Source organism: Pteronotus mesoamericanus, unplaced genomic scaffold (assembly GCF_021234165.1).
Source record: "Pteronotus mesoamericanus isolate MK-2021 breed Mesoamerican mustached bat unplaced genomic scaffold, CSHL_Meso_final contig_182, whole genome shotgun sequence".
In the NCBI taxonomy this organism is placed as follows: Eukaryota; Metazoa; Chordata; class Mammalia; order Chiroptera; family Mormoopidae; genus Pteronotus; species Pteronotus mesoamericanus.
The window spans coordinates 25,268,074-25,294,733 of record NW_026555078.1 but is presented as its reverse complement, the minus strand read 5'-3'; the positions used below and the strand labels follow the sequence as shown (position 1 = coordinate 25,294,733).

General features: G+C 41.7%; 2 protein-coding genes across 2 annotated transcripts in view; both read left to right on the top strand.

Annotated features, from left to right (window-relative positions):
* MTHFD1 (methylenetetrahydrofolate dehydrogenase, cyclohydrolase and formyltetrahydrofolate synthetase 1) overlaps nt 1–14,101 on the top strand; it is a 54,941-nt gene extending 40,840 nt beyond the window's left edge. The window contains exons 22-28 of the mRNA XM_054567451.1: nt 1,880–1,921; nt 4,455–4,555; nt 5,364–5,541; nt 8,004–8,111; nt 8,645–8,797; nt 11,869–11,962; nt 13,872–14,101. Of these exons, the coding sequence (XP_054423426.1) occupies nt 1,880–1,921; nt 4,455–4,555; nt 5,364–5,541; nt 8,004–8,111; nt 8,645–8,797; nt 11,869–11,958 (672 nt within the window). The 3' untranslated portion in view covers nt 11,959–11,962; nt 13,872–14,101. The remainder of the gene's footprint in view (nt 1–1,879; nt 1,922–4,454; nt 4,556–5,363; nt 5,542–8,003; nt 8,112–8,644; nt 8,798–11,868; nt 11,963–13,871) is intronic.
* Nucleotides 14,102–14,169: 68 nt separating this feature from the next.
* AKAP5 (A-kinase anchoring protein 5) lies at nt 14,170–24,255 on the top strand. The gene is made up of 3 exons (XM_054567454.1): nt 14,170–14,228; nt 15,904–16,149; nt 21,852–24,255. Exon 3 carries the CDS (start codon nt 22,107–22,109, stop codon nt 23,394–23,396), a length of 1,290 nt encoding a protein of 429 aa, XP_054423429.1. The 5' UTR covers nt 14,170–14,228; nt 15,904–16,149; nt 21,852–22,106; the 3' UTR covers nt 23,397–24,255.
* Nucleotides 24,256–26,660: the final 2,405 nt, after the last annotated feature.

Below are 26,660 nucleotides of genomic sequence, written 5' to 3'. Positions count from 1 at the left end.
ATGCCCAGCACTGCCTGTGGGTAATAGAAACAGGTTAGGGCTGGTTATTTTCAACTCCCACCTGAACTTTGTGTTTTCCTGAATACCTATTGGTTAGAAATTTCACTTGTTATACCGTTATCTTAACACCTTTTCTTCAATGCCTGCATGTGAAGACGTGGTGCCAGCCAGTGTTCAGAAATTACTTGAAGAAGTATTAAATTCCTGTCCTCTAGGAGCTGGTCCTATAACTTGAGAAATATGACCTCACTCACCCAGAGAACAAAATCAGTATTTCTTAATGTAGTGATCAATATAGCAGTTCTCAAGCATTTGAGTCTCGGAATTTCTTTATACTCTTAAAAATTATTGAGGGCCAGAAAGAACTTTTATTTAGGTGGGTTATATCTTTTGACATTCATTATATTAGGAATTAAAACTGAGTTACATATTAACATAAGTAACTTTTTTAGTGAAAAGTTACTATATTTTTCAAAGCAAAATTTAGGCATTGTACATTTTTCAGATCTTTTCAGTATCTGGCTTAATTGAAGACTGCTGGATTCTCATCTGCATTGGATCCTTTGTGATAGACCATGTCACATAATCTTTGGAAAAGTCCATTGTATACTCATTGCATACATTGACATTGAGAGTAAGAGTGAGAAGGGTTATGATATGTTAGAATTATAATGGAAATAGTGTTGGTATTATGGGCCCCAGGAAAGGGTTAGGTCTCCAGGCCTCCCTGTGAGAACCGCTGCCATACCACACCCTCAGCACACCTCTCTGGTCTTACTTGTCTCCGAGGTACCAAAAGCACCCTTAACTTGGACACCCCTTCCTGCCAGCAGTGTGGGAGGACTCCCTTTGCCTTCCCCATCATAATCAGCATTTTCCTCTCTTGCACTCCCTCAACTCACTCTCATGACTTTATACCTCTGCTTTTCTCCTAACCTCCCAGTCCAAAAGGTAATGCCAGGAATTGAACCTGGGCAGCACTGAGAGGAGGGTTATACACACACATCTCTCTGCCAAGGAGCCAGCCCTGCTGCTCACATTACCTTGTGGAGCTACATGTGAGGCCCAGAACAAGGTGGCTCGCGTGCCTGCTTTTAGCCTCACCTCTCCGTGGCCCCTTTTGGAGTGGGAGCGCAGAGTCTCTCTGAGGAATGGGAGCAGACCATGCCGAAAAACTGAGGGCTTCTTAATCCCTGTCCATTGCCTACAGTAGGGTTTCTGGAATCGGCACCTTCACCCGCATGCTCATTCCTGTGAGTGCTGCAGCGACAAGCCACCAGGTCCCTCTGTACGAGTGAACTTGGCTGCTGAAGTATTTTGAGACCTTTACATACGCTGTGGTAGAGGAAGAGAACCCTGGTGTTGTTTCCCTGCTCGTAGTGTTGCCCATGCACCCCAGTTCAGCTCTGCCAAGGTGCGGGTTAGCGCTGCAGGCTGTCACAATCTTGTTGCAGAGCTTGTGACAGACTCCATCAGCGGACATGTCAAGGTGGCCTTTGCGGGGCTGACAGCTGCCTTTTTCCCTACGCTCACCTTTACTTCCACCCCCACTAGTGTGCTCATCACTCACCGAGGTTACTGCCCCCGCCTACAACACGCCCCTTCGTCCTGCCTTCAGAGATCTGTCCTTTGTCACCCTCCTCCCCCTGCAGTTCAGGCCACAAAGGCCGCCCCCCTCGCTCTCCCCAAAGCAGTCATTTTTGTTCTGTGCTGTAGGATTAGTCATACGCCCTAATCCTTAGTGAAGGAAACCACCTTTACTGCTCTATGTCCCCCCAAACCTGATGCTTCTGGCCTCTAAACCATGGCATGCAGCTTTTTAAGCTGGTATCAGGTTATAAATAGAAAATGCCTCTGACTTTGCTTCTTTTCCTTCCAGGTAACTGCTGGGCTGCCTCTTCCCAAGGCTTACATAGAGGAGGTAACTTCAGTCATTTCTAATTACTTGACCTAGAAAGCACCACATCCTGAATCAGCACATCTCAGCCCAGCGCATTTGGAGACGAGTGGGGGCATCACGCTGACGCAGGGGTGCTGTGGGAGCAAGGGGTGCTGAAGGGCCTGCGGTGCGCTGAAGAACGGGATTAAATGAAATGGGGAAGGAGTGCTTCATAGGACAGAATTGCGCCCCATAGGATATCCGTAAAACCATTACCCTAGATCAGCGATTGTTTCTCAACTGGGAGCTGTTTTTCCCCTAGGGGACATTTGACGATGTCTAGATGTTTTTTACTAGTATAACTCATGGGAAGTGCTACTGGAATTTAGTGGGTAAAGACCAGGGATGCTGCTGAACATCCCACAGCGCACAGGATAACCTGCACCCCAACTATAAGGAATTATTTGGCCCCAAATGTTAGTAGTGCTTACGTTGGAAAACCCTGCACTAGACTAATGGAAGTTTCCTTGTCTTCTCTGTATTAGCTGGTTGATTCCCGTATGCCATTCAAATCAGAAGCAAATACAAGGACCTTTTTTAAAATTTTTTTAAATTGCTATTTAGAGAGAGAATAAAGGAGAGAAAGACACATCGATTTGTTGTTCCACTTACACATTCATAGGTTTATTTTTGTGTGTGCCCTGACTGGAGATTGAACCTGCATCTTTGGTGTATTGGGACCTTTTTTTGAAATGTCTTTCCCTCTGCAGATTTAAATCCAGATTAAAGGGCCAAGATATAGTCAGCCTTCTGGTTATTTTTCTAGGCAAAGTTTCTATAATATGACTTGATTTATGGCATCAGGCAGGAGCTCAAAGGATTCTGAGCTTGAACCTTTTCATATTTATATTATTTACCATCAAAGAAATATCTCTAGAGCCAGTTTGGAGTGGTTATGAGAGAGGCCCTCAAATGAGCTAGTAAGGTCAGCTGCCATCACTAATTCAATTTTTCTGTGTTTTTTTTTGTTTGTTTGTTTGAATCTTTTAAATTGTCAAGCAACTCAGAGTCATTGTTTAGGCCCAAAATGAAGTATTTCAAAAGCAGCTAGAAAAGAATTGCTGGTGCCTTGAGTCTGCCTGTCTTCTGAGTTATGATCTGCCTTTTATGGTCATTTGTCTGATTCATGCGTAGGCGAGGAATTCACAGTTCTGGCCCTGCTGCCGCCCCACCGCCTTTCCTGTGTCTAATTAGAATGACTGCCTCTAACTGGCCCAGCTGGTATCTTCGTTTAAGAAATTCTACTTATTTAAAACTGTTGTCAATCAGTCTTACATTATCAGTTGGTTTTCATGTAACTAGAGGTAAAGTATTAGCAGTGCTCTTTAGAATATCAGCTAAATCCTAATCTCAGTTTTCAATTATTAAAAAAAGCATAAATCGTGTTTATAAGGATCTCATGTTTTCTACCTTTAACTTACCTATTTTTTCTGCTGTTTCATGGAATCCACAAACCAAGAGCTATTATTGCTGTTTTTTGCTCATGACCCAGTGTATATAATTTTATATACAACTATATTTTTATTTTTAAAACGTTTAATGATTTTTAAGCTTATATTAGTAACATACCCATTGTTTAAAATTTTATTCTTAATATATGATTTGAGACTTCTTTACAGTTTGGTACCTATTTCTCAACATTTAAGAAAATCTTCTGAATATATACATGTATTTTTGTATTTGTCCAAAAATGGAATTAAGTGCTCCTTATCTTTGCTACTTAGTACATCGTTGACAGGATCCCTGTGATAATGGATTATCTCCCTTTTCATAATATCTGCATGATACATATTTAATCAGAGTGTATATCATAAGCCCTCTCTGGAAGGATGTTTATGTTGTTTGCAGTTTTTCAGTGCTGCAGTAAACATATTTAAAAGTATGTTTCCTTAATTTCTTTCTTGTAAAGTACATACTACCTGGTCCTTACAGATGGCGTCCCTCTTGTTTTCTGTTGTCCCCAGTCAAGGTTCACAGTTGAGCTCAGTAAAACCTTTGAAGCATCACTGATTACTTCATGTTTTCTGTCAGTGCTTATAGCAGCTGTGTAATGAATGCCGGGCACTGTGCTAGCTTCTGTCTTCTGCTGGAAGGGTCTGTACAACACTGAGCTAGCTCATACCATTCTATCATATGAGTACATTAAAATATGTAAACACAGGGATTATACCTATAATGTATTTAAGGGCACCTGGTTCCCTTTAAGCAGCAAATACGCTATTGAGGTCTGGTGTGATGACAGCAAAGATGCCAGCCCTCGTATTTTCAGGACGCAGCTCTCGTGTTAACAGTCCACTCCCATGTTACACCTGGACAGGCAGGCACAGGGGTACAGGCTCCCCAGCGCACACTCACGGGTGCGAGAGGCGGAGCTGACCTGCGCCCTGTCAGCTTGTCCTGCCGGGGAGCAGCTCTGGCTTGAAGAGACAGGTTCCCTTTTAGGAAGAACCTGGAATTGTTTTCAGCTGTGCTCGCTGACCTCCCGGAAGGACCAACACTTTCACTGTTGTTACAGAACCTGGAGCTGGTTGAAAAAGGCTTCAGTAACTTGAAGAAACAAATTGAAAATGCGAGGATGTTCGGAGTTCCAGTAGTGGTGGCCGTCAATGCATTCAAGTAAGTGCAAAGTGTTAGAGTCCGGGGGACAGTGGAAAACAGTCAGGATACATCTCCTGGAGCTTTTAGGTTCATTTGGATTCAGTTACTCCTCTTGGTTGTAAGCCTGTACTTGGGGGCCATTTGGGGAGCCTGAGACATGGTGGACACCAGAGATGGCACAGGGAACTCGTCACCTCACCCGCTGAGAGTCCACGGTCAGGTTTGGCTCCCTTGGGTCCCCTTCCTCCCCACCAGGTGAAGTGGGTTATACAGAGGCCTGAAGTTACATGGTCTCCAGAGGGCTTTTGAACTAACAGAAGATCGGAGCCTTAAAAGTTTCATTATTTCACTGGGTCTGGTGGGATGTTGTCTATCAAAGAGTCGAACGTACTGAGCTGGAAGTGTTCCTGCAAGAGAGAACTTGTGTGGGTTGTTTACATGTTGTAATCCTGGTTTTGGTCTTGTTATAATGTCCTAGCCACAGCAGAATGGGAAGCAAATTTTCTTTTTTAAAAAACGAGTATTTATTGATTCTTATGATATGCCTGGAATGTTCTGAGTACTTTGCATGTATTTACCATCTAAGCCTCATGACATTCCAAACGAAATAAGTGCTGTGATTATTCCCCCTTTTACCCACGTGGAAATCCAGGCAGAAAGTCATGTCACTAGTAAATCGTGGGGCTAGGATTCAAACCCAAGCAGTGTTCCTTGATTAGTGTCCATTTATCAGCAGGTAATTCACATAGGTTTTAAAGGCAAAAACGAGGGATCCTGTCCTTGCCAGGCATTGTCAATGCTTTAACATGATGTGCTGCCTTTACAGGACAGATACAGAGACCGAGCTGGACCTCGTCAGCCGCCTTGCCAAAGAACATGGGGCTTTTGACGCCGTGAAATGTACTCACTGGGCAGAAGGGGGCAAGGGCGCCCTAGCCCTGGCTCAGGCTGTCCAGAGAGCAGCTCAGGCACCCAGCAGCTTCCGGCTCCTTTATGACCTCGAGGTGGGTTCTTTGGTGTATGCAGAAAGCCAGAAAGCACAGTGAGGTTTTTGTGTGGCTGCCTCTATTTAGGGCCCATGTTTAACAGCTTCAACCCTGTGGGTCTGAGTCGCACGTAGGTGAGTTACATGACTGCAGCCTGGGCCCTCGCGCCCGGACCGCTTTCTTACCAACCCGTGCTGCCGCCTACTTTCAGAGTCAACGGTCGGGTCCAGGCAAGAGCACCCCGGGAGGTTGGCTCACATCCTAACTTCTGGAAAGGCTCCCAGCACAGTTCCTCTGCTGGCAGGAGAAAGGGTCATGTATAGAACCAAGAGTGTAATTCACTACAGCTTTAGCCCAAGACACCAATCATATTAGGGCAAATTGGCAAGGGGCTACCTTGTACTCAGATAAGTTAGATAAGTTTCCCAGCTGCTTCCCAGTAAGAGGGGAAGTAGTATGCTCCTAAGTTCACTTCTTGGTACGGGGCTGCCTCAAGTTCAGAGAAGCCCTTAGGTGCAAAACCACACACCCCAGCAGGCTTTAGCATTGTTTCTATCACTGAGTAACTATATGATGTCTGGTCCAAGCAGAAGCACTGCTTATTCTGCATACAATAAAGTATAAAGTTAGTTCAGAGAAAGGTGGTTTATGTTACAGGGCTGTACTTTGTTTTCATTTCCCTGTTGATGTATTTCAGGATGTGACCGGGCATTAAGTAGTAGGCCCACAACTGAGAACTTCATTAGGAACATGGGATGGATGTGGTAGCTCATTCTGCTTGTATTCTCTAGGCTGGCTCTTGGCTTGGTTTTTAAAGGATAATCATAAACTGAAAAATAACCATAAAAAGGTAGAAGTTACTCTTGACTTTTAACATTCTTTTGTTTCTCTTTGCCCCTTGCAGATATTATACACTGACAGTTAGTTAATACTTCCCCGTTGGCACTGGAAAGGGACATTTTCCTATCGAGCTTTAGTTTCATAGAATGGTTTAAAAATTTGTTCAACCAGTGATCTTTTTAGGAAAGGCCATAAACACACATTCGCACACAGATGCAAAGCATTTCTAAGCACCCTCTCTAAGCCCCCATCCACAGTGCCTACTGTTAGGAACCCCAGGCCTTGAAGGCAAGCAAGAGACCTAGAGGAAGTGGGATAATGAGGACTTGTTTATAAGCCATTTCTTTGATTTATTTGTTTTTAGAGGGGAAAGGAGGGAGAAAGAGAGGGAGAGAAACATCAATGTGTGGTTGCCTCTCGTGTGCCCCCCACAGCCCAGGCATGTGCCTGAACTGGGAATCGAACCAGTGACCCCTTGCTTGGCGGGCCAGCATTCAGTCGACTGAGTCACACCAGCCAACGCTTTATAAGCCATTTCTACTTGGAACTTTGCTCTGCTCTGACAAAAAGGAGGCTGCCACTTTTTGTCTTATTCAGCATTTGTGGGTCTTAAATCACCCTTCAGCAAAGTACTTTTGCTTCAGAAGTTCTGAACATGCCTTGGCATTTATAGAGTCCAATTATAGGATGCATTTGAAAGTAACCTCTGTTACTGTTGCATCTTTATAAGCCATAATTGACTAGTCACTTTATTCATATCCATGATGCAAAGCCCTTTCACAAATTATCACGGTTTAGTTCAAAAAGGAATCTTATTTTTATAGATAGATTAGTATTCCTTTCAGAAAACAAAACTCACCCAATGTATTCTCTTAGCCTTAGTTGCTAGGGAGTATAGAGTCAGATACTGTTTATTTTTAGGAATTCGCTCATCCAAGTGAGCTATGAGCAGCTTTCCTTCCCATTTCCTTCAGGCAGTTTTCCCTGTGCTGTTCGCTGTGAGTCCTGGGCTCAGCAGCAGTGGCGAAGCCAGGGCCCTGGAGGACACATCCTGTGGGGTGGAGGCGCTCGGTCGACCTCTGGCCTCCATCCACTGCACTGTTTGCGTCAGGTGCCACGGGAGGCATATCCTTTCACACCATTCACACTGCGCGTTGGACATAGAAGTCACCAAATTGTTTTTTAAAAATTATTCCTAATTAACAGCAATTAGCAATCAGTATGTTGTGTTAAGGATAGCATCTGCCTCTTACATACAAACTGGGAATTATCTGGATGAATATTGGTTATCTTACTTTATAACAGTGTCCCAGGCCTGCTTTGATATGAGACTGTTCCCCTATCAAACATTACTTTTTACTTAGGAAGGAATAACCATTCTTGGGTAGTCAGCAGTATTGTTTGTGATGTACCTAGTGAAATCTTAAATACACACATAGTGACTTTACCTCTATGGGAGACTTTCCACTTACAAAATCTGGGGCTTGGTGTTGACAGAAAATGTTTCTAACCCAATAAACCTCAAACTATTTGTATATCTGTGTATGTATATAAAATCATCTTCTGGCCCTTTTGGAGACTGTGACCTGCAATGTGGCCAAGTGCCAGTCAAAGTCTCCCCTTTCTTTCCTGTCTTTTAGCTTCCAGTTGAGGATAAAATCAGGATCATTGCACAGAAGATCTATGGGGCAGATGACATTGAGTTGCTCCCTGAAGCTCAGCACAAGGCAGAAGTCTACACAAAGCAGGTAGATATCTGGTGGTTTTATTCTTTCAACTATTTATAAAGCAGGCCTTGGAGTCAGAAATCTCAGTGTTCTCCCAGCCCCGCCAAGCACCCACTGTTTTAGTTCCTCTAGGCAGCAGCCTTTTCTCCTCTGAAATAGTGAGTTTGGATTAGGTGGTCCACTCCCAAGCTCTTTATCTCCATGGATGGTATATCAGTGTGTGGAAAAGCCATGAAGAAATACGGGATGTCTTACTAAAATATTGAGAGCCTGCCTTGAGTTACATTGTCATGTCTGCTCCAAACTGTCATTTTTCACTTGGTTATATAGATGAAAATAAAATATTTACTTTCAGAATACGGTTGTGGATATTCCCTCATCAAACAGATTCTTTCTCCTTTTTTTAATCTATAATAACTAAGCTAGAGGGCACTGAGGTGGAGGTGGCAGCTATAAGGGGAGTTAGATGTTTCAAAAAAACTAAAGCATGCATGCGTCATGGGTTACAGTGTCGGCTTTTCATTTGTCCCACTTCTGTTCCCTTCTCTCCCCAGGGCTTTGGGAATCTGCCCATCTGCATGGCCAAAACACACCTGTCCTTGTCTCATAATCCAGAGCAGAAAGGTGTGCCTACCGGCTTCATTCTGCCCATTCGTGACATCCGTGCCAGCGTTGGGGCAGGTTTTCTGTACCCCCTCGTAGGAACGGTGAGTGAGTGCTGCAAGCTGAGAGGGGTGCTTCTTGTCCTTAACTGATTGTGAAGCCGCCAAGTAGATGTCAAATGAGCAGAGTTCATTGCTGAGGAGAAAGTTGGAATTGGGCCTGTTAGGACTGATCCTCTTGCTGTGGACCATCTTGGCGTCAGTCCAAGGATGATGCCATGATTAGTTGTCCTGAAGAACAGTTCTTACAGTGCGACCTTGACTGAATCCGGGATGGGCCTAATTGATACGCTATGATAGTGCTTATCTAGAATCACAATTGACCTTTATTGGGAACCTTTCACAGGTTAACTTGGTCCTCCCAGCAGCCCTGTGAGGTAGGGACAGAGGTTCTGCACCTCCAAGTCTTCTTGCCAGGCCTAGAGCTTATGCCTGAAATTCAGGCAATTCAGTTTTTGAGTAAAGAATTTCCCCCTTAAAATGTGAATGAACCCTGTAGATGTGAAAGGCGAGGTTACTTATTTACACTTCTCGAGGAATTATCAGATCCCTCCAAATCTTGTGGATTTTATGCAGATTAAGGGAGGAAAATTGCAAGGAAGGAGGTAGCGGGAATGCTTCAGGATGTAACCGCAGTTTGAACTAACTTGGTCCCAGGGTTAGCACTGATCCTGTGCCCAGGTTTCCCCTTTACATCCACCCGTATCCTTTATCTGCAGATTGTATTTACCTGCCTTCAGGATTGAAGTAATAAACTAACTTAATTTGCAATGAGATAGAAACCAACATTTCTCCTTTTGGAGCTATATTATTCTTTTCATATAGTAAGAAAGTGGTAGGAGGTGGCATTGTGGAGTCGGGAGTATGTAACGTTAGAGCCGAATCCTGCTTTCACCCCTGCTGATTTTGGCCTTGGGCTCATTACTGAAGATGTGGCCCGTTTCCTCTCAGTTCTCACTGTGGGGCAGAACCATCACTTACCAAGAGTGATCAGACGAGTGCCTGCAAACCAGTGCTCCCTCAGCCACTGCAGAGAGCAGGAGGTATAGCTTTGTTATGTTCATCAGTCCTTGGGGTTCATAGAAATTCCCGTTTAATAGGAACTATAAAGCATTTTACCCCGCCCCTTGAATGTTACAGAAACATGTGTTCTTTTCGCAGAAACTGTTAGCAGCTGCCTGCTGAAAGAGCAGTAGCTGCAGTCTGTATTGTCGCTTGTGACAGGTGCATGCAGAGGGCTGACCCTACCTGTGAAAGCCACACTGAAAGTGGTCAGGCCTATAGTTTGGAGAGAGACACACCCTGCCCAGCTCAAGATTCTGTCACCTAGAGGACACTCTTGCATGAGGGGCCAACTTGGACCAAGACGTTTCTGCACATAGCCTAAATGATTTAACAGTCACTATTCCTTTTTTTTTTTTTAAATCCTCACCCAAGGAGGATATTTATTGATTTTTAGAGGAAGGGTGAGGGGTGGGGAGACATCAATGTAAGAAAATATCAGCTGGCTGCCTCGTACATGCGCCTCAGCTGAGGATCAAACCCACAACCTATGTATGTGCCCTGACCTGGAATTGAACCCGCAACCTTTTAGTGTATGGGACGATGCTCCAGTCAGCTTAGCCACCCGGCCAGGGCAACAGTCACTGTTCTTTTTTTGTTTTTGTAAGAGAGAGGGGAAGGGAGGGAGAAAGAGAGGGAAAGAAGCATCAATGTGTGAGAGAAACACTGATTGGTTGCCTCTTGCTCGCCTCCAACTATGGGCCTAGCCCACAACCCAGGCATGTGCTCTGACAAGGTATTGAACCAGTGACCTTTAGGTTTGCAGGATAATGCCCAGCCCACTGGGTCACACCAGTCAAGGCAACAGTCACTATTCTTAACACCTCCTAATTGCTGTTGTAGCCTGAACAGGACTCAGGATTTGAGTGTTTTATGTATTAATTCAAGGCGAGGGGGCTTTTTTCTGGAGTTTATATCTTAGGTGAGTGTACACATAATCTTTTCATTTTTAAAAATGTTCTGATTATCAATATGACCAATGTTTAGGGGGAAAATCCTCTTTGGATAAGAGGAAAAATATTGAGAGTGCTACTCAATATTTTGAGGACCATCTTTCACATCTTCTGCGGTTGTGCTCATGCGTGTATATCTACATCATCATTATTTTTATAATGTCATCTTCAGGTTTTTCTGCTGGGTCTGAGGACGCATCCCTTCCTTCCCCTCCTTTTCCCACACCCAGCAGTGGCTTATCTCTTACAGAATTTGAGAATAGAAACTGACATCAGATCCTTATGGTATGTTCTGGGGAGTATTGATTGGCACTCATCAATACGTCAGAATTAGGTTTTCTGAAATGTAGATGTTTCATGTTATAAAAGGCAACTCATCCTTTTCTATGACATTTTCATAGTTACTTTGTAGAAGTTTAGCTTAAACTTTTTCCTGTCTAGATCTGACTTGGGACTTGTAGTATTCATTACATAGGACATTGTTACAAATAAAATATACTGAGTTTTTGCTCATAAACCTTAGGAATTCACATCTAAGTAGACATTTGTCAAAGCCAAGTCTTTAGAAGAGAAGCAAGCCGTAAGCGTTTACAGGTTCAATTTTAGAAGGCCAATTTGGACCTGTAAGAATAGCGATTGTAAAACCATCTACGTTATGTTGAAAAATGTCTTGGCCCAAGTTACAGGATACTAATTTCTAGTGCTGTGTTGCTGAAGGAAAAACAATATGGGTATCTATGCAAGACTAATGAAAACACTATTAAACAGCGGCAAGGCCTGTACGTCCTTTTGCTCTCATGAAGTGAGGACTGAGGAAGTGAGTAACTGCCTCCGTAGCCTTCTCAACACCTGCTCCTTTTGGTTGCAACTGTCAGTGCGGAAGGTGACAGTGAAGCTTGGCATCCGATTTGCTGAAGGGTAGGAGGGTTTCTCTTTGAGGTCATAACAGGAGCAGTGACTTTCTTTTTAATGTCTTAACAAGGGGAGTGCCACTTTGACAACTATAAAATAATATTCCATCTTTGTGCCTTGGGTTTTCTACCTGAGGGAAGCATGGGAAAAAAGATCACTTTATTTTTAATGCTATTTCATGTCTCCTAGATGAGCACAATGCCTGGACTCCCTACCCGGCCCTGTTTCTATGACATTGACTTGGACCCTAAAACTGAACAGGTGAATGGGCTCTTCTAAACAGGTAAGTTGTTTCTGGTGAGAGTTTTGCCTTTTTCTTTATGAAGCATATTTGTGAATTATAGGACTCCCAACTAAAGCGAAGCCTTTTCAGACATCACTGAGGGGACAGGGGCAGTAATGAAAGTTGGCGGTAACCAATGAGTGAAACGTTTGTATTTTGTCACATTTATGGAGGAAGAGCACAGCTTGTCACAGGCTGGCAGTGAGGGAGAAAGCCGTAGCCTTGTGAGCAAGGCCTCCCTGCTGGAGCCCAGGGGGCTCTGGGTCCCACATTGATGGCACACAGGACAGGAGCAGTTGCGGGCTGTGTACTCTGAATAGATGGTTAGCAGGCAGGAGCTGAGTAAATGTCCTAGAAAGTAGAAAAGAGAAGGAAACAACCAGAGCATAAGTTCTTGGATCTTAAGTGAAAGGCCCCAAGTACTTATCACAATGGATGAGCCATTTCTAGACACATCCAGTTGAATTTTCAAAAACATCAATGATGAAAATCCTAAAAATTCTTCTCCAGAGAATGGCTTCTCTATGACAAAACAAGAATTAGACTGAACCAACCTGCCTTATGAGCAATAAGAGGCTTTTTAGACAGTGAAGGAACACCCTCCAAGCTCACAGGGGATGATGCCTTGCCTCCTGTATTTGCACCGTGCCAGATCCATCCAGATGCTTCAGACGCAGACAGGCTCCCCGCGCCATATCTCTTCCTAGGAAGGGATTTAGCAATGTGCTTCCCCAAGATGAGGAGTAAGCCAAGAAAAAAGACATGGCCGCATGACGTCTCTTATATGTGGAATCTAATGAACAAAATAACAAAATAGATACAGACTCATACATAGAGAACAGACTGACAGCTGTCAGAGGGGAGGGCGTTTGTCCGGTTGGGTAAAAAGGTGAAGGGATTAAGCAAAAACAAAAAGAAAAAAAAACAACACAGACACAGGCAACAGTATGCCTACCAGAGGAAAAGGAGGGTGGGGTAACCAGAGGAGGCTGCAGGGAGAATAGATGATGATGGACGAGACTTGGCTTGGGGTGGTGAACACACAATGCAATAGACAGATTATGTATTATAGACTTGTACCCCTGAAATTTATAACATATAATTCTGTTAACCAATGTCACCCCAATAAATTCAATTTAAAAATAAAAACTGGGACACAAAACAAGTCTCAATAAATTTGAGAAGATTGAAATCATATCAAGCATCTTCTCTGACCACAATGCTATGAAACTAGAAATCAACCCCAAGAAGAACACTGAAAAACATGCAAAGACATGGAAGCTAAATAACATGTTATTTTAAAAATAATAGAAACTGAAAAAAGAAGTCACGGTTCTCAGGAAGCTGAATCCTGATCTAGACAGTAATGAAGGGAAGTCCTAAAAACTGCAAATGACCTAGAGTTACAAATCCGGTACAGAACAGGAAGAGGGAGGATTGAGAAAAACTAAAAAGAACTAGAAAAGACAATAGTATCAAAGGGTAATAATGCAACACAAAAGCTCTCACACTGTTTACGAAAGTAAAGGTCCAGGTGGAAGCAAACTGTAGTCAGTATCTAAGCAACTGTATGGATGGTTGCTTACAGGAGCCACTCTGCTTACAGAGAAGAGAGACTGCGTGCTTGATGTTTGGGGAGCATTCTTACGGAATGCTCTTCCTTAAGGGGGCATGTGTGGTGTTGGAGAAGTCATCCTGGCTCACACCTGGCCTGGAACAGCACTCACATTGCCATCATGTAAATGCCATGCATTGTTTTCAAGCCTGTGGACCTACCCTGGAAGAGCTGTGGGAAAGGGCGTCAACCTTACCAGCTTTGGCAACAGCAGAGGGTGACGATGTAGGGTAGAAGGGAAGAGGAAACATTTCAGCAGGTAGAGAAAACGTTCCTCTTTCTTTTGCCTTCCAGGTTGTTCATCTTCAAGAAACTACTTTGAAAGTTAGGCCACTGTATATTTGGCCTACTGTCAGGAGTGTGGGGAAGTCGAGAAAACCGGCCCCTGCCCCAAAGACCTTCTGAAAGAAATACTGGGAGTTTCCGCAGAAGCCTCTCCTTGGTCTTAGTTCCCATCACACCTAAATTAATGTAAATCATGCACATATCTATTTACTTTCCTGAAATCTCACAGAATAAAAGAAAATAATTTTGCTATCTCAGTGTTTAAATGTAAACTGTAGCATTAACAGGCTGCTGCAATATGTCCTGCCATCCTGTGTGAGCCCATTTGCCCAGCATATCCCTGGGACTAAGGAAGCAAGTTGCGATGTAAGTTTTATGATACTGTTTTGTTTAAAGGGGAAAATGGTGCATGCTTGTGTCTTTCTGGGAGGACACAGATCAGGAGAAGCAAGATATGGAAGATGTACCCTTTTATCATAACCTTTCTAGTGTTTTTTTTTTTTTAACTCTGGTAAAATATTTCTCATACAGTAATATTTTTCTGAACTTCCTTGGAATTCCCATTTCTGTTATGGCTTTAGCACCATTAATTTCTAGAGCCCTTCAAGGAAGGCTGGGCATATAGCACTAACCGAAGGTTAGCCCTTTTTGCTCTGTTGGTTCGGCAAATGTTTATTGAACTTTTACCACATGCCTGGGCTCTACTGTTCCCCATAGAATGTTTTTTTGTTTAAATGTTTTCCCTGCTCTTGCTTTTTATTTTCTATATCTTCTTCCATTTTCCCCTCCCTTTTGCCCCTTATCTTCCTGCATTGGATCCTTCCAGAAGGTGTTGCATTTTCACTAGTGTTGGCAGAGCAGCATTTTCCTGGGGTCCTTGGTTTTATTACTTTTAATCCCCTCGGTTCACATCAGTGTTATAACACAGTGTTTTGCAATTCAAATAAATAATGGTGGTACTTTGGGAGCATGTGGCAACAGGGTTAAGGGTACAGAGCCCCAGCTGCGCCATACATTGTGTACCGCCTGGCACATGGTACACACTCCAGGGTGGTGCCAGTGCCTGCTCCAAAGCATCATTCAGGCTCTGTCTGCACAGAGTTCACTGTTTCTGATTTCCTTTGTTTTTTTTCCAATGTCCTATAAAACCACATCTGGAATGGGACTTGCTGGGAAGTCAGTTTGTAAAAGAACTATTATCAGACATGATGACTTAAAGACCATCTTAAAGGTTTTAGGCTTCCTCATATCTCCAAAGGCCATGTAGGTTTAAATCCTTATGTGGATAGGAATGAGAAACTCAATTTGTGGGAGAGGATGTTCATAAGACAAAGATTAAAAACGAAGCTCTAATCCAATAAATAATGCAAATGTTTTTACTAGGCATTGCTTGGAATGAATGGACCATCACCAATGCAAGAAATTCCTAAGTAGAAATACAATATGCCTTCAGTAAGAATTCAAATGTTACAACTTGCTATTTGTTTTTGAAGATTTTATTTAATTTTAGAGAGAGGGGAAGGGAGGGAGAGAGAGAGGGAGATAAACATCAATGTGAGAGAAACATTGGTTGTCTCACACATGCCCTGACTGGGACCGAACCTGTAACCCAGCCATGTGCCCTGACCAGGAATTAAACCAGTGACCTTTTGCTTTGCGAGACAGTGGTTAACTGACTAAGCCACACAAGTCAAGGCACAACTTGCTTTTTTCACTTGGCAATGTATCTTAGAGATCTTACAATATCAGCAGTTTGAGAGTCATCTTGTTTCTCGTGGCTGTGTAGTATTTAAACTGTCCTATCAATGGACACAACCTTTGATGGTTTTTGCTGGTCTAAATGATGTAGCAGTGAATATTCCCATACCATACATATCTTTGCATCTTGTATTGAACCATCTATAGGATAAATTCCTAGTGACAGAATTGCTCAAAGGATGATTTCTAGCTTCAAAGTGGGAGCTGATCTTTGGTTGGAAATGTATGGAGATAAGTTATACTAGAACAAATCTGTAAATTAGATTATATCTCCATTTTGCAGAAAGGTAAACTTCAAAACTTCACTGCTGCTGCCTGCCAGATGAGCTTGTTAAGGTCGTCTGCCTCCAAAGCCTTTGCTCTTCACCATCATACTGCCTTTCAGGGCTCTTCCTAGAAGACAGCCCCTGCCAGCTTGTACAGAAATGGACGTCTCACTTGTGACAGATGGAAAGCTGTGCCCATTCCACATCCCTCCTGAAGGAGAGGGTAATGAAAAGTGGAAGAAGCAGAGGAAAGAAATAAAGAGGTTAGGAAGGCTGCCAAGCAATTATTGGTGCCATAGGTTTTGTGGAATTGATTCTTTAATCCGTGATAAAGAAGAGGTATGAAAGATAAAAGGCATAAAAAACAAAAAATAACTGTTGGCTACTGGAAGACCTGAATTCAAAACCTACAGGAGAATTAGTGCTCAGGGTACATATTAGTCTGTGTTGCCAGAGAAGGTCTAGTGCTTTTACCTGGGGGCTAAGAGTCCTTGCTGGTCACTGTCCTCCCTGTCCACGTTCCTATCCTCTCGATTGCTAATACCTTCCTTCCCCATATTCGTAATATTGCTGACAGATTGCACCTTCTCTGATCTGCACCTCAGAAGCTGTTGCTATGCACTGAAGATGTATATACATTCTTAAGAGACAGCATTTATGTATTGTTAAGTGCAGCAGATTACAACAATTACTGTTTGTCTTGGCTGGTGCAGCCCTAATGGTGCCTAGGAACAGATCCAGCCGCCAGAGAACTGGAGCCTTAGGTTCATTTAACGGTGCACCAAGGAAGAAGGGGTGGAGGCTTATTCCCAGATCTCTAAAATGTGAGAATTGCTACCACAGAGTTGTAAACCATTTTTGGTAGCTATAGATCCAGGCTGTGGGTGGATAGGAAGCAGGATGGGAGAAACGGTATGAGATCAGATAAATATGTAAGCTCCTTTATTGGCATACTGTATCTGGTGATGTTAACAAGATGAGCTGTAGGTAGGATAATTTCTCATCAGATTGGAGAGATATTTATAGCCTGTTTTCTCATTATATAATGAAAAGCTACCAGTGGAATAACAGACAATGATAAGGGTAATAGCTTCCTAACTGTCACTTAAGTGAGTTCAGAGATGACAGATTTCTTTCCTGCTTGAGGTACTGGATACATCTTTTAAAACTAAAATATGGCATCAAATTCTAGTCATATCCTGAAGAAAAACCACAGTGCGGTATTTTATTTATAGTACTATGTGTGTGTGTGTGGTAGAGGTCAGGGATGAGTTATTTTTAATATACCTTAAAGAAACCTGCCCTTCAAATACACAATCAATTCACCTCTTATATCAAACCACCCTTCAGTTCTCTTTCATTTTTTTTTCTTTTAAGAAAAGTGCGTGGAATAAGATCTACAAAGTCATTAGGTGGCCTTTATTGTTTTAACCTGTCCCTCATTTCATTTCCAGTTATTTCCTAATAAGATAGCTGTGCTACCCTGTCTTCAACTAAATAAGCTCTCCTTATTTTTGCCTGCAATTGTTGCAAACTCCCAGGTCTACTGGATTTGAGAAAACTTGTTTCTCAATGGGTAATAGCATCTCAATTGATTTTGAGTAGTATGGATTCCTTTAGACATGTTTAAAGTTCCAAACTGGAAGTAAGTAGGGTTAACAACCCATCTGGAGATATAAAAGACATTTCCATAGGCTGGTGTTCTGTCAATGAACAAAGGTAAATTGAATTCTTAATTACAACTAAATGAGATATTTGTGGGTTTTCTTGTTTTATAGTTCTTGTCTCTCTTATCTGTGAATAAGATCTTGACAACTTGGATTCAGCTTTGTTATTTTGTCCTAATAGTTCTTTCCTTAAAAGTCTCAGTTAAAGCGATAGTACAGAATGATATGAAGGTAAAATATATTGCCAAAAAAAAAATCCAAAAATGGGTAACTGAGATTTACTCTCCCAAAGATCATGATCCTATTGGAAAGAGGAGTTAAGTACGGCCGCTGTTCAGCCGGACGGTGTGCCTAGGAGGGGCAGGAGGGGCACGCAGGACTTGTGCACCCGGCAGGACCTCACAGCTGGAGCTCCCCGGGATGCCTTGGTAGGGAGTATTAAACCCAAAGCAAGACACCCTAAGCTCTTATAGCAACACCTTTCATCGGTGTTAATAAAAACATTGTGTCTTGCGTACAAATAGATTCTTGTGCTTTTCACTATGGTTTACAACTTACTTATAAAATTTACAACCTCGCCAGTCAGGCAGGAAGTAGAGGCTGCCTGTGCTATTTGCTCTGATTGGGACTAGAATTGTAACGAAAGCCTCTCCACACCCCCCCCCCGTCCCCCGCCCCCCTTTCCCCCCGTCCCCCAGCCCCTCGTACCCCACTCCGCTTGAGAGGGACAAGGTAAAGTAGGCATCGGAATATCCTGAAGGGAAATATGGGTAACTTGTAATTTACTCAACTTATTCTTGGAAGTATAGAAGGTATAAAAGATGGGCGGGGCAGGGTTCCTGGGCTCTTCTGACCTTGTGCGCACGCTTGTCGGATCATCTCTACCTGCCCCCTAGAGCTGGGAGACAAGGGTCTGGCGCGTGGGCTTCTGACATCCTGTTTGCCCAGGAGCGATGATAACCACATTACACCCAAACCCACTCCTGGGAAAGTTTTATTTTGTGGTTGTTTCAATTCATATATGTCATTTTTATCTCCAAACAAACGAGATCCCATGCTGCAGTTTTGAATCCTGCTTTTAAAGTGTGGTATCTGCTGTACCTTTAAATAGTTTGGGTGGGGACAGGGTTATAATGGGGTGAGTGCCTATAATTTAAAACAGGATTTAGCTCCCTCACGTCTCAGAAAATGTGGGGCTCAGCACCCCGGTCCCGTCCCCATCTGCCGGCTCTCTCGGTGGTGCCCCTGCCCTTGCCTGGATGTGGTGGCGCCCAGGCTAGGAGCTGCGAGGTCAGCTTGCACGTGTCTGGGTAGACTGTTCGCCGTAAGGAGGTAGACCTGCGGTCCTCGCTCCTTCCCCACCCAGCCCCTCCCCGGCCCCGCCCCGGCCCGCTGCTCGGTGCGCATTGGTGCCGCCGGCTGTCAGTTCTTGCGCTCTGGGGAGGGGGCGCCGCCAGGCTGCGGTCCCTCTGCAGAGGGCTGCTTGCCTTGTGTGCGACCGTGGCTTCCCGGCTCCCTGGGCGCCCGGCCTCACCAGTGCCCCGCCAGCTAGCTCCCCGCTCCAGTGGGCAGCAAGGACCCCCGCCAGGGACCCCGGCAGCATCGGTAAGTGCAGGAGGGCAAGGAGGTTGCGGGAAAAGAGGGTGAGGGCCAGTGTCCGGTCCACCAACTGCGCGGCTGAGTGGGCGGGAGGTGTCCCCTGGACCCCAGGAATCTGTGCACCCCCCATCCCGGAGATGGCCGATGTAAGAACTGGGAAGGTCATTTGTCCTCAGGAATCTCCAGCCAGCGCGACCCTCATCAGCTCTGCTACCTGCACTCTTAGCCTTACAGCTTGTCCTAGTAGAATGGGTTGCGGTAGATTTTTTTTTTGCCCCCCCTTCTTGCCCTTGACTTGAGGGAGATGTGATTCTGGGTTCCTGGCAATGTAATTGTGCAGATAGCTTGGAGCTGGGTTATCTGTTGCACGCCCCCGGCACTTTCCTTTTTGAGTACTTATCCTGCGCTCTAGCTCCTGCCATAAGGCGCATCCAGCCAGAATGAGAGAGAGACGCCTTCCTCCAGGAGGAAGCTTCGTGGTGCACATCCGATGCTGGAGAGAACCACTGCTTTCCTCATGGAGCGGTTGCTCTTTGCCTCCGTGCTTCTCTGCTCAGAGGGAAATGGGAAAGGGGTATTTCCTATAGCATTAGACTTGCAGTTCTATCAGTAAATGACAACAGGGATTTTAAGATTCCTGAGGAGATAAAACTACACCTACAGTTTAAGAACGAATCACTTGCAATCTAACATTCTGCAAAGTTTTAATGTTTACAGACGGCATGTTCCCCACTACAGTTAGGTTTTTGTTTGGGTTTTTATTTCTACAGTGTGATAAATTATTCAAATAAGCTTCTCAAGCAGCTGTCCATGTTAGTTTCAAATGCTACATTCCTATACATGATCTAATTTCAATATTTCTGTTACTTATACATCCTCTGATTTATAGAAGTTTTCAGAAGCTGAGCATTCACGAGAAGACTGAAAGCTATAATCAGCTGTAATTCCAGTACTTATGGAAGCATATAGGGACACTATAAAATGTTCATATTTTAGTTCCATTATTGTTCTAGGATAACTTTGTCTTTCTGTTAGAGGCATGGATGGAGTCAACCTAAGGGAATACTTAGATCACAAACTGATTTTCATAGTTTGTTTCATATGTGGTTCATAGAATCAAGAACTACCCAAATAAACTTCCAACAGCAAAGGATTTATATAAAAGCAGTTGAAGGAATGAGTCCCTTTTCTTATTTTAAAACATCCATCAACTAAAATTCATAGGAATTCATAGATGATCACCTCACATCTCTGCTCACTGGTACCATCACGACATTTTATGGATTAATTTTTAAATATGCTTTTATATATAACCAGTTTGCCAATTGCACATCTTATCATTTACGATTTGCTTTTAAACTAGTTCCAGAACCAAGAAAATACAATATAAGGAATTTCAAAAGCTTAACTTTAAAATAATAAGCACTCAGTCTAATCTTAATTCAATTATGAGTTGATGGACTATATAATGGTTAAATAGCCATTAAACATTTTTAAAAACTTGTACTAGCACAGATTAGCATTTTTAAACAATTCATTTTTCTGATAAAACTCTTTCAGAGCATGGGCTTCAGAAAGAGTCTTGAGTTGAATCTGAGCTCTGTTACGTACCAGCTGGGTAATCTCGCACAAGTTGCTTAACTTCTCTAAACCTGTTTCTTCAACTGTAGATGGTGATACCACCACCTACTCATTTTGTAATGTGAGGAGGGTTAGAGGCATATGTAAAAGTGCTTAGCACTTCCTAATACATAAACATTGCTCAATAAATGTCAGCTATTACTATCATTCACTCTTACTGACCTTCAACGGTGTGCTCATTATGGAAAGTGTTTGAAGAGCAAATACTTAGGAAAAAAAATCAACATTATACAACTAAATTTAAGAGTGGAAGGTGACAAGTGATGTCAAATTTCCCCAGTGTATGTATGAAAAGTAGCACCTCTCTCATGGAACTGACATTTTTAGAACAGAAACCTTATGGCATAATGTAAAGAACACTGGAGAGTCAGAGTCTTCAGTTCTAACTCTGGCTATAACCTTATCTAACTATATGGTTTTTGACAGGCTAACTGCCCATTCTGGTGCTCAATTTCTTCGTAAGACTGGACTTGATTTATCTCAAATATTCTCTAAGAACCTCTGTAGCTTCAGTATTCTTTATTGCATGTAAGAAAAATTACACTAGCTTGCCCATCACCCAAACCTTCATTGTTTATTGACTGACTGATTTTAGAATGAGATATGAAGGTGGGGAGAAAGAACATTGATTTCTTGTTCCACTCACTTATGCATTAATTGGTTGATTCTTGCATGTGCCCTGACTGAGGACTGAACCTGCAACTTTAGTGTTTCAGGACGAAACACTGGCCAGAGCTCCTCTTTGTTGTTTTGTTGTCATTGTTGTTGTTTGTTAATTTGCCATAAACAATTCATAAAGACAGCACAACTAAAAAGTTGATAAAATTGTCAGATTTGCAAGAATAACCCAAAATGAAGTTTTGACAAAGAGTTATATTCACACTGAAATCTTTTGATAAGGCAAAAGTTAACCCCAATTTTTATTCTTCAGTCATTTTCAGTAAGTTTTCTTATGGGAAGCATGCCTGGTAGAGCCATTTAAATTCAATTGAAATAATCTCTATAGAAAACAATAGGCTGATAGTGAAATAAAATACCACTCTCTTTTTTCTCATCAGGTTGACCTATAAATAAAACGAATCTATCAAGTAAAGGGCTTTCATGAAGAAATTAAAGTGAGAAATTACAATTAATGGAGAAACTAAGCATTTGCATACTGAAGAAACCACCTCTTCAACTGTGCAATAAGACGAAAGGAGTGAAAAGATCGGAAGAAATTTTGCTTAGTATGACATTTTTGCCCAGCTTTTTAGCATAAACAGCTGCTAAGGAAAAGAGACTATCATTTGCTAGAGAAAGAGCGCTATGTAAAAATGGAGACCCCAGTTTCTGAGATTCAGGTAGAAAGCAAGGAAGAGAAGAAGAGATCAGCAAAAGTTAGTCCTCAGGATGAGAGGCAGGAGGAAAAAACATCAACACTTTGCTTCAAGAGAAGAAAGAAATCAGCCAAAGCAGTGAAGCCCAAAGCTAGCTCTGAAGCTGGTGATGTGGCAATGAAATGTCCCTCAGAAGCAGGAACTCCTGATCAGCCACAGCCCCCAGGGGGGACCTGGGCCTCAATCAAACGCCTTGTGACACGCAGGAAAAGGTCCAATTCTTCAAAGCAGCAAAAGCTCTTTGAGGCGAAAGTGCAACCTGAAATCAATACTGAGGATGCTGCTCTTGCTAAGAAAAAGGCAAAATCCAGACTTAAGTTTCCCTGCATAAAACTCTCAAAAGGGGAGAAAAGAAGTAATCATTCCAAAATTATAGAAGATGCAGACAGCAGCATCAAAGTTCAGGCAGAGGCTGAAAGGTTGGATACAAAAACCCCAACCCAATCAGATGACCAGGCAACAAAGACCAAGTTGACCCCGGATGTATGTGGAGATGTCTCTCAGAAAGGGGGTGATGAGGTTTGTGAATCAAATGTGAGCAACAGCAGAACTTCTCCTGGGGAGAAAGTTATTTCAGTAGAAGTTGGGTTAGATACAGGGCATTTGGCTATTCAGACAGGAACTCTAATCCTTGAAAAAGATGTTGAAACGACTGAGGAAGAAGAAAGTATCCAGACCCAGCAAACAAGCCCACTGGAAACTTCAGAAGCAGAACATCAGCTACTGGTGGTTTCTGATGCTCCCCCCTCACCTGCAATCCCAGATCAACAAATTGTGGAAGAAGCCAGAAACAGTATCCTAGAAAGCAGACCAAACTGGAAGGACCATGAAAATGGAGAGAATGTGACTGAAGAGATTAAGCCAAAAGATACTGAACTGAGCCAGGAATCAGACTTTAAAGAAATTGAGATCTGTGCCGAGAAACCCAAAACAGAAGAAATCAAAAGAATTGAGCCAATTGCTATTATTATTACAGACACTGAAATTAGTGAATTTGATGTTAAGAAATCTAAAAATGTCCCGAAGCAGTTCTTAATGTCAATTGAAAATGAGGAAGTAGGGGATTTTGCTCAGTGTGGTTTTGAGGGTAGAACTTCAGAACAGTATGAAACACTCTTAATAGAAACAGCTTCTTCTCTTGTCAAGAATGCTATCCAGTTGTCTATAGAACAGCTGGTTAATGAAATGGCCTCTGATGATAATAAAATAAACAATCTTCTACAGTAACTCAATTTCCAAATCATGGGAGGGGAAAAAAATGTTTAGTGATGAATTATTTTACATATCAGTGGCATTTCTTATTCAGTAACAAATGAGAGGTTTTCATCTGTGGAATTTAAAGGTATAATTTCAGCCCAGAAGTGCTGAAGAATTAATCAAGAGGATAAAACCCTGCTTACCACTAAAATGCAGTCACTTCTGGATGGGGAAAGTCTGTACAGATTGCAATGCCACGTGACATACAGGGAGTTGCTAAAATGGCATGTGGAGATGGGGTGCCTGAGGGAAAGGTGTGTTTATTGAGCACTTACAATATGCCATAATCTCTTTAATGTCTTTTGATGTCACAGAGCCTGGTTTCCTTTTGATAGTTCAACTCTGTGTATAGGTTAACACTGCATTCAGTTTTCAAAAACATTTTAGTTACAGTGCACATTTATGTTGTTTAAAATGGTAAATAAGGTGAGCTTTGTGGTGTGAATGTGTGCAGAATACATGTAGTTGAATTAAACATGAGTGGTTTTCTGGTCTTGTTCAAGCCCCTTAAAAACAAAAGCCATTCACAAATTACTTCGAACTGGCAAATAATTACCAAGTGCAAAGCTGTGGGAACAGGGAGTGCATTTTTGCTCTCCATCTCCTGCCCCAAACAGACTTGTATAAATCCATTTCTGCATGGGATCATCTGATGAAAACATAAAAACAAACAACAAAAATAAAAAGAGTGGAATATTACTTCCCATCCAGGAGAAGGCAAACTTCCCAACAAGTCATCACAGATAGTATCGATTCATGGTGCAGGATTACTTCTCTAGAGACCATATTCATCAACTCTCCTCAGAGTGGGGAGAGTGGATTTAAAGCCAGCCTGGCAGTAAAAGTCCTGGGATATCATAATAATTTAGTAAAAATATTATTTACTCTTGACTAAGAATGAGCCAAGTGAATAGAAAGTAAAAAGTTATTGCTAAAGCACATATTTTAAATGTCAGTGTGTTTCATTGTGCCTATGTGTTGAGACACCAGTAAAAAGACATTTTACATGGATATTGAAAAATAAATTTTTCATCAGTTTTTTCAATACAGCCAATCCCTTAACAAAAAACAAAAACTTGCAAGAAAGAACCCTTATTTGCATTTTATTCAATTATTTAAATCGTTGATCTCATCGATGAATGCCATATTTTTTAAAAAAGTGATTCTATTTCAATCTTTTCTTGTGGCCATAGTACTATAAATACACTTCCTTACCTCCCAGGATAGGCTTCATGTTGTACAGTCGCATTCTGTCTAAACTGTGTGACAGTGTTACTCTGAGAGGAAATAATGAGCTTTCGCTGGAATTGTAAGGTATTTGGTAAGAGTACTTGTACATGCTTAGAGAAAAGGATGTACATGAGATTATTTTAAATGATCTGATGGTTTCTTGAATTATTTATGGATTGCATGTAGAAAGTATGTGCTAATTTGTCCTGCAGAACCTTTGTTTCTTTCTGTAAGTACATATTGAGAGCTCCGGCAGAAAAACCTCATCTGACTTTGGAACTAAATAATGGATATTATTAGCAAGATTCTTTGTTGAAGTGCAAAAGTATTATTTCCCCAGATTTTCCTACCTTCATGCTTATAAACTTGGGAGGGGGGAACCCACCCAAATCCTTCAATTTAGCAAGATAAAAAGCAGATCTTTCAAAACACATGATCCCCCTCCTCCCAAAAACCAATTTTTTTTATTTGTATAACTTTAAACATTAAAAAAAAAAAGACTGGTGAGTCAGCCTCCTTAAAAATACTCTTTAAATCACTATATGGTGCTAATGAACTTGGATAGCTACCAGCAAATATCATATATTTAAAAGTGAACAGTTTAAAAACCCTGATTAAAATTGTTGAATTTTACTGTGTTTGAAGAAAACTACCTTCAATTACTGCAAGAAAGGCTCAAGCGTTTCAATACTTCCATTGAAAGTTTTTAGTCTCTCATGAATGAGCAAAAAGTACAGCACTTAAAAGTTATTGAAAACATTTTGAAAGGTTTAGGTGTATTTGAGAGTTTTAAAAACATACACTAGGTTAATATGTGTAAATAAATATTTTTTTTGTTGTTAAGTAACATTTTTTCTAGCCCTGTGTTTCTGCACACTTCGCTCCCCCCCCCCCCACACACACACACACACTCTGGCTTGATACATATTTTTGATTAAAATGTATTATATGTAGTGGATTGTTTTTGTGATGAGTATATTCTACTTGCATTCATTCTTAAGTGGTTTCTCCTCAGTCTTTTTATTGAAATTATCTGGTGGATTAAATAAGTAGGATTCCAGTTTGAAAAAAAGAATCCAGACATTAATTGGTTTCCATCTGATTAAGGTATATCTTCTACATGGATTAAATCCTACTACAGTGAATTCCAAGGAAACCCAAATTGTTTTGTTGTTATAGAAATAACTAGGAATCAGATGACTTAGAAATTAATCAGTGGGGATTCAGTTTCTCTTTGAACTCAGAAGTTTACAAGGCTGGTTGGTTTATCGGATACTTGTTAAGTTTTTCAACATATTGTCTTCCCCCTTTTAAGAATCAAGTATTATTCACTTAGCTTTACAACCCAGTGAAAATGAAAATCCTCCTCTATTTTATGTAGCATTATTCACTTACCATTTTCTCAAAGTACTTTACAGGATATAAAAATAGTACCTGGTAACATTTAGGTAAAGGTAGCAGAAAACAAAAGAACTTTCAAACAAAACTTATGTCCCTGCAACCTCCTCCACTTCAAAGAATACGGTAATAAGCAAATGGTACAAATGGAGTTCTTCAGAAAATCTGCATGATTTTCTTTCAAGGTAATCTATTTGACAGCAAGAAATCTATGATGATCTTAATTGGACTACTATTCAATGGAGTCTTAGGAACTCTCATTTATTTCTAAGAGGTTGTGTTTTTTCATGAGTATGTGTGAATAGCCTTCCTGCTAAAGTCTTTTATAGATACAGATCATAACAGGGCATGCAATTCTGAGTTAACTTCATAAATTTATAACTTCAAGTTGCCTTATTTTTTATAGTTGAGCTATTTTTTTTCAGGATTAATAATAGAATTTTAAAAATAATTGTTAAACTTTCAAATCCTATTGTTTGAAAAGATCCTTTTAATGTCAACTTTATTCAGCTAGGTAAAGTCTTTCTAATTTCATCTGACAATACATATCAGGGGTTGACTTTTCTGCCCGTCACTTAAGATTTAGAATTCTTTAGATTCAAATTC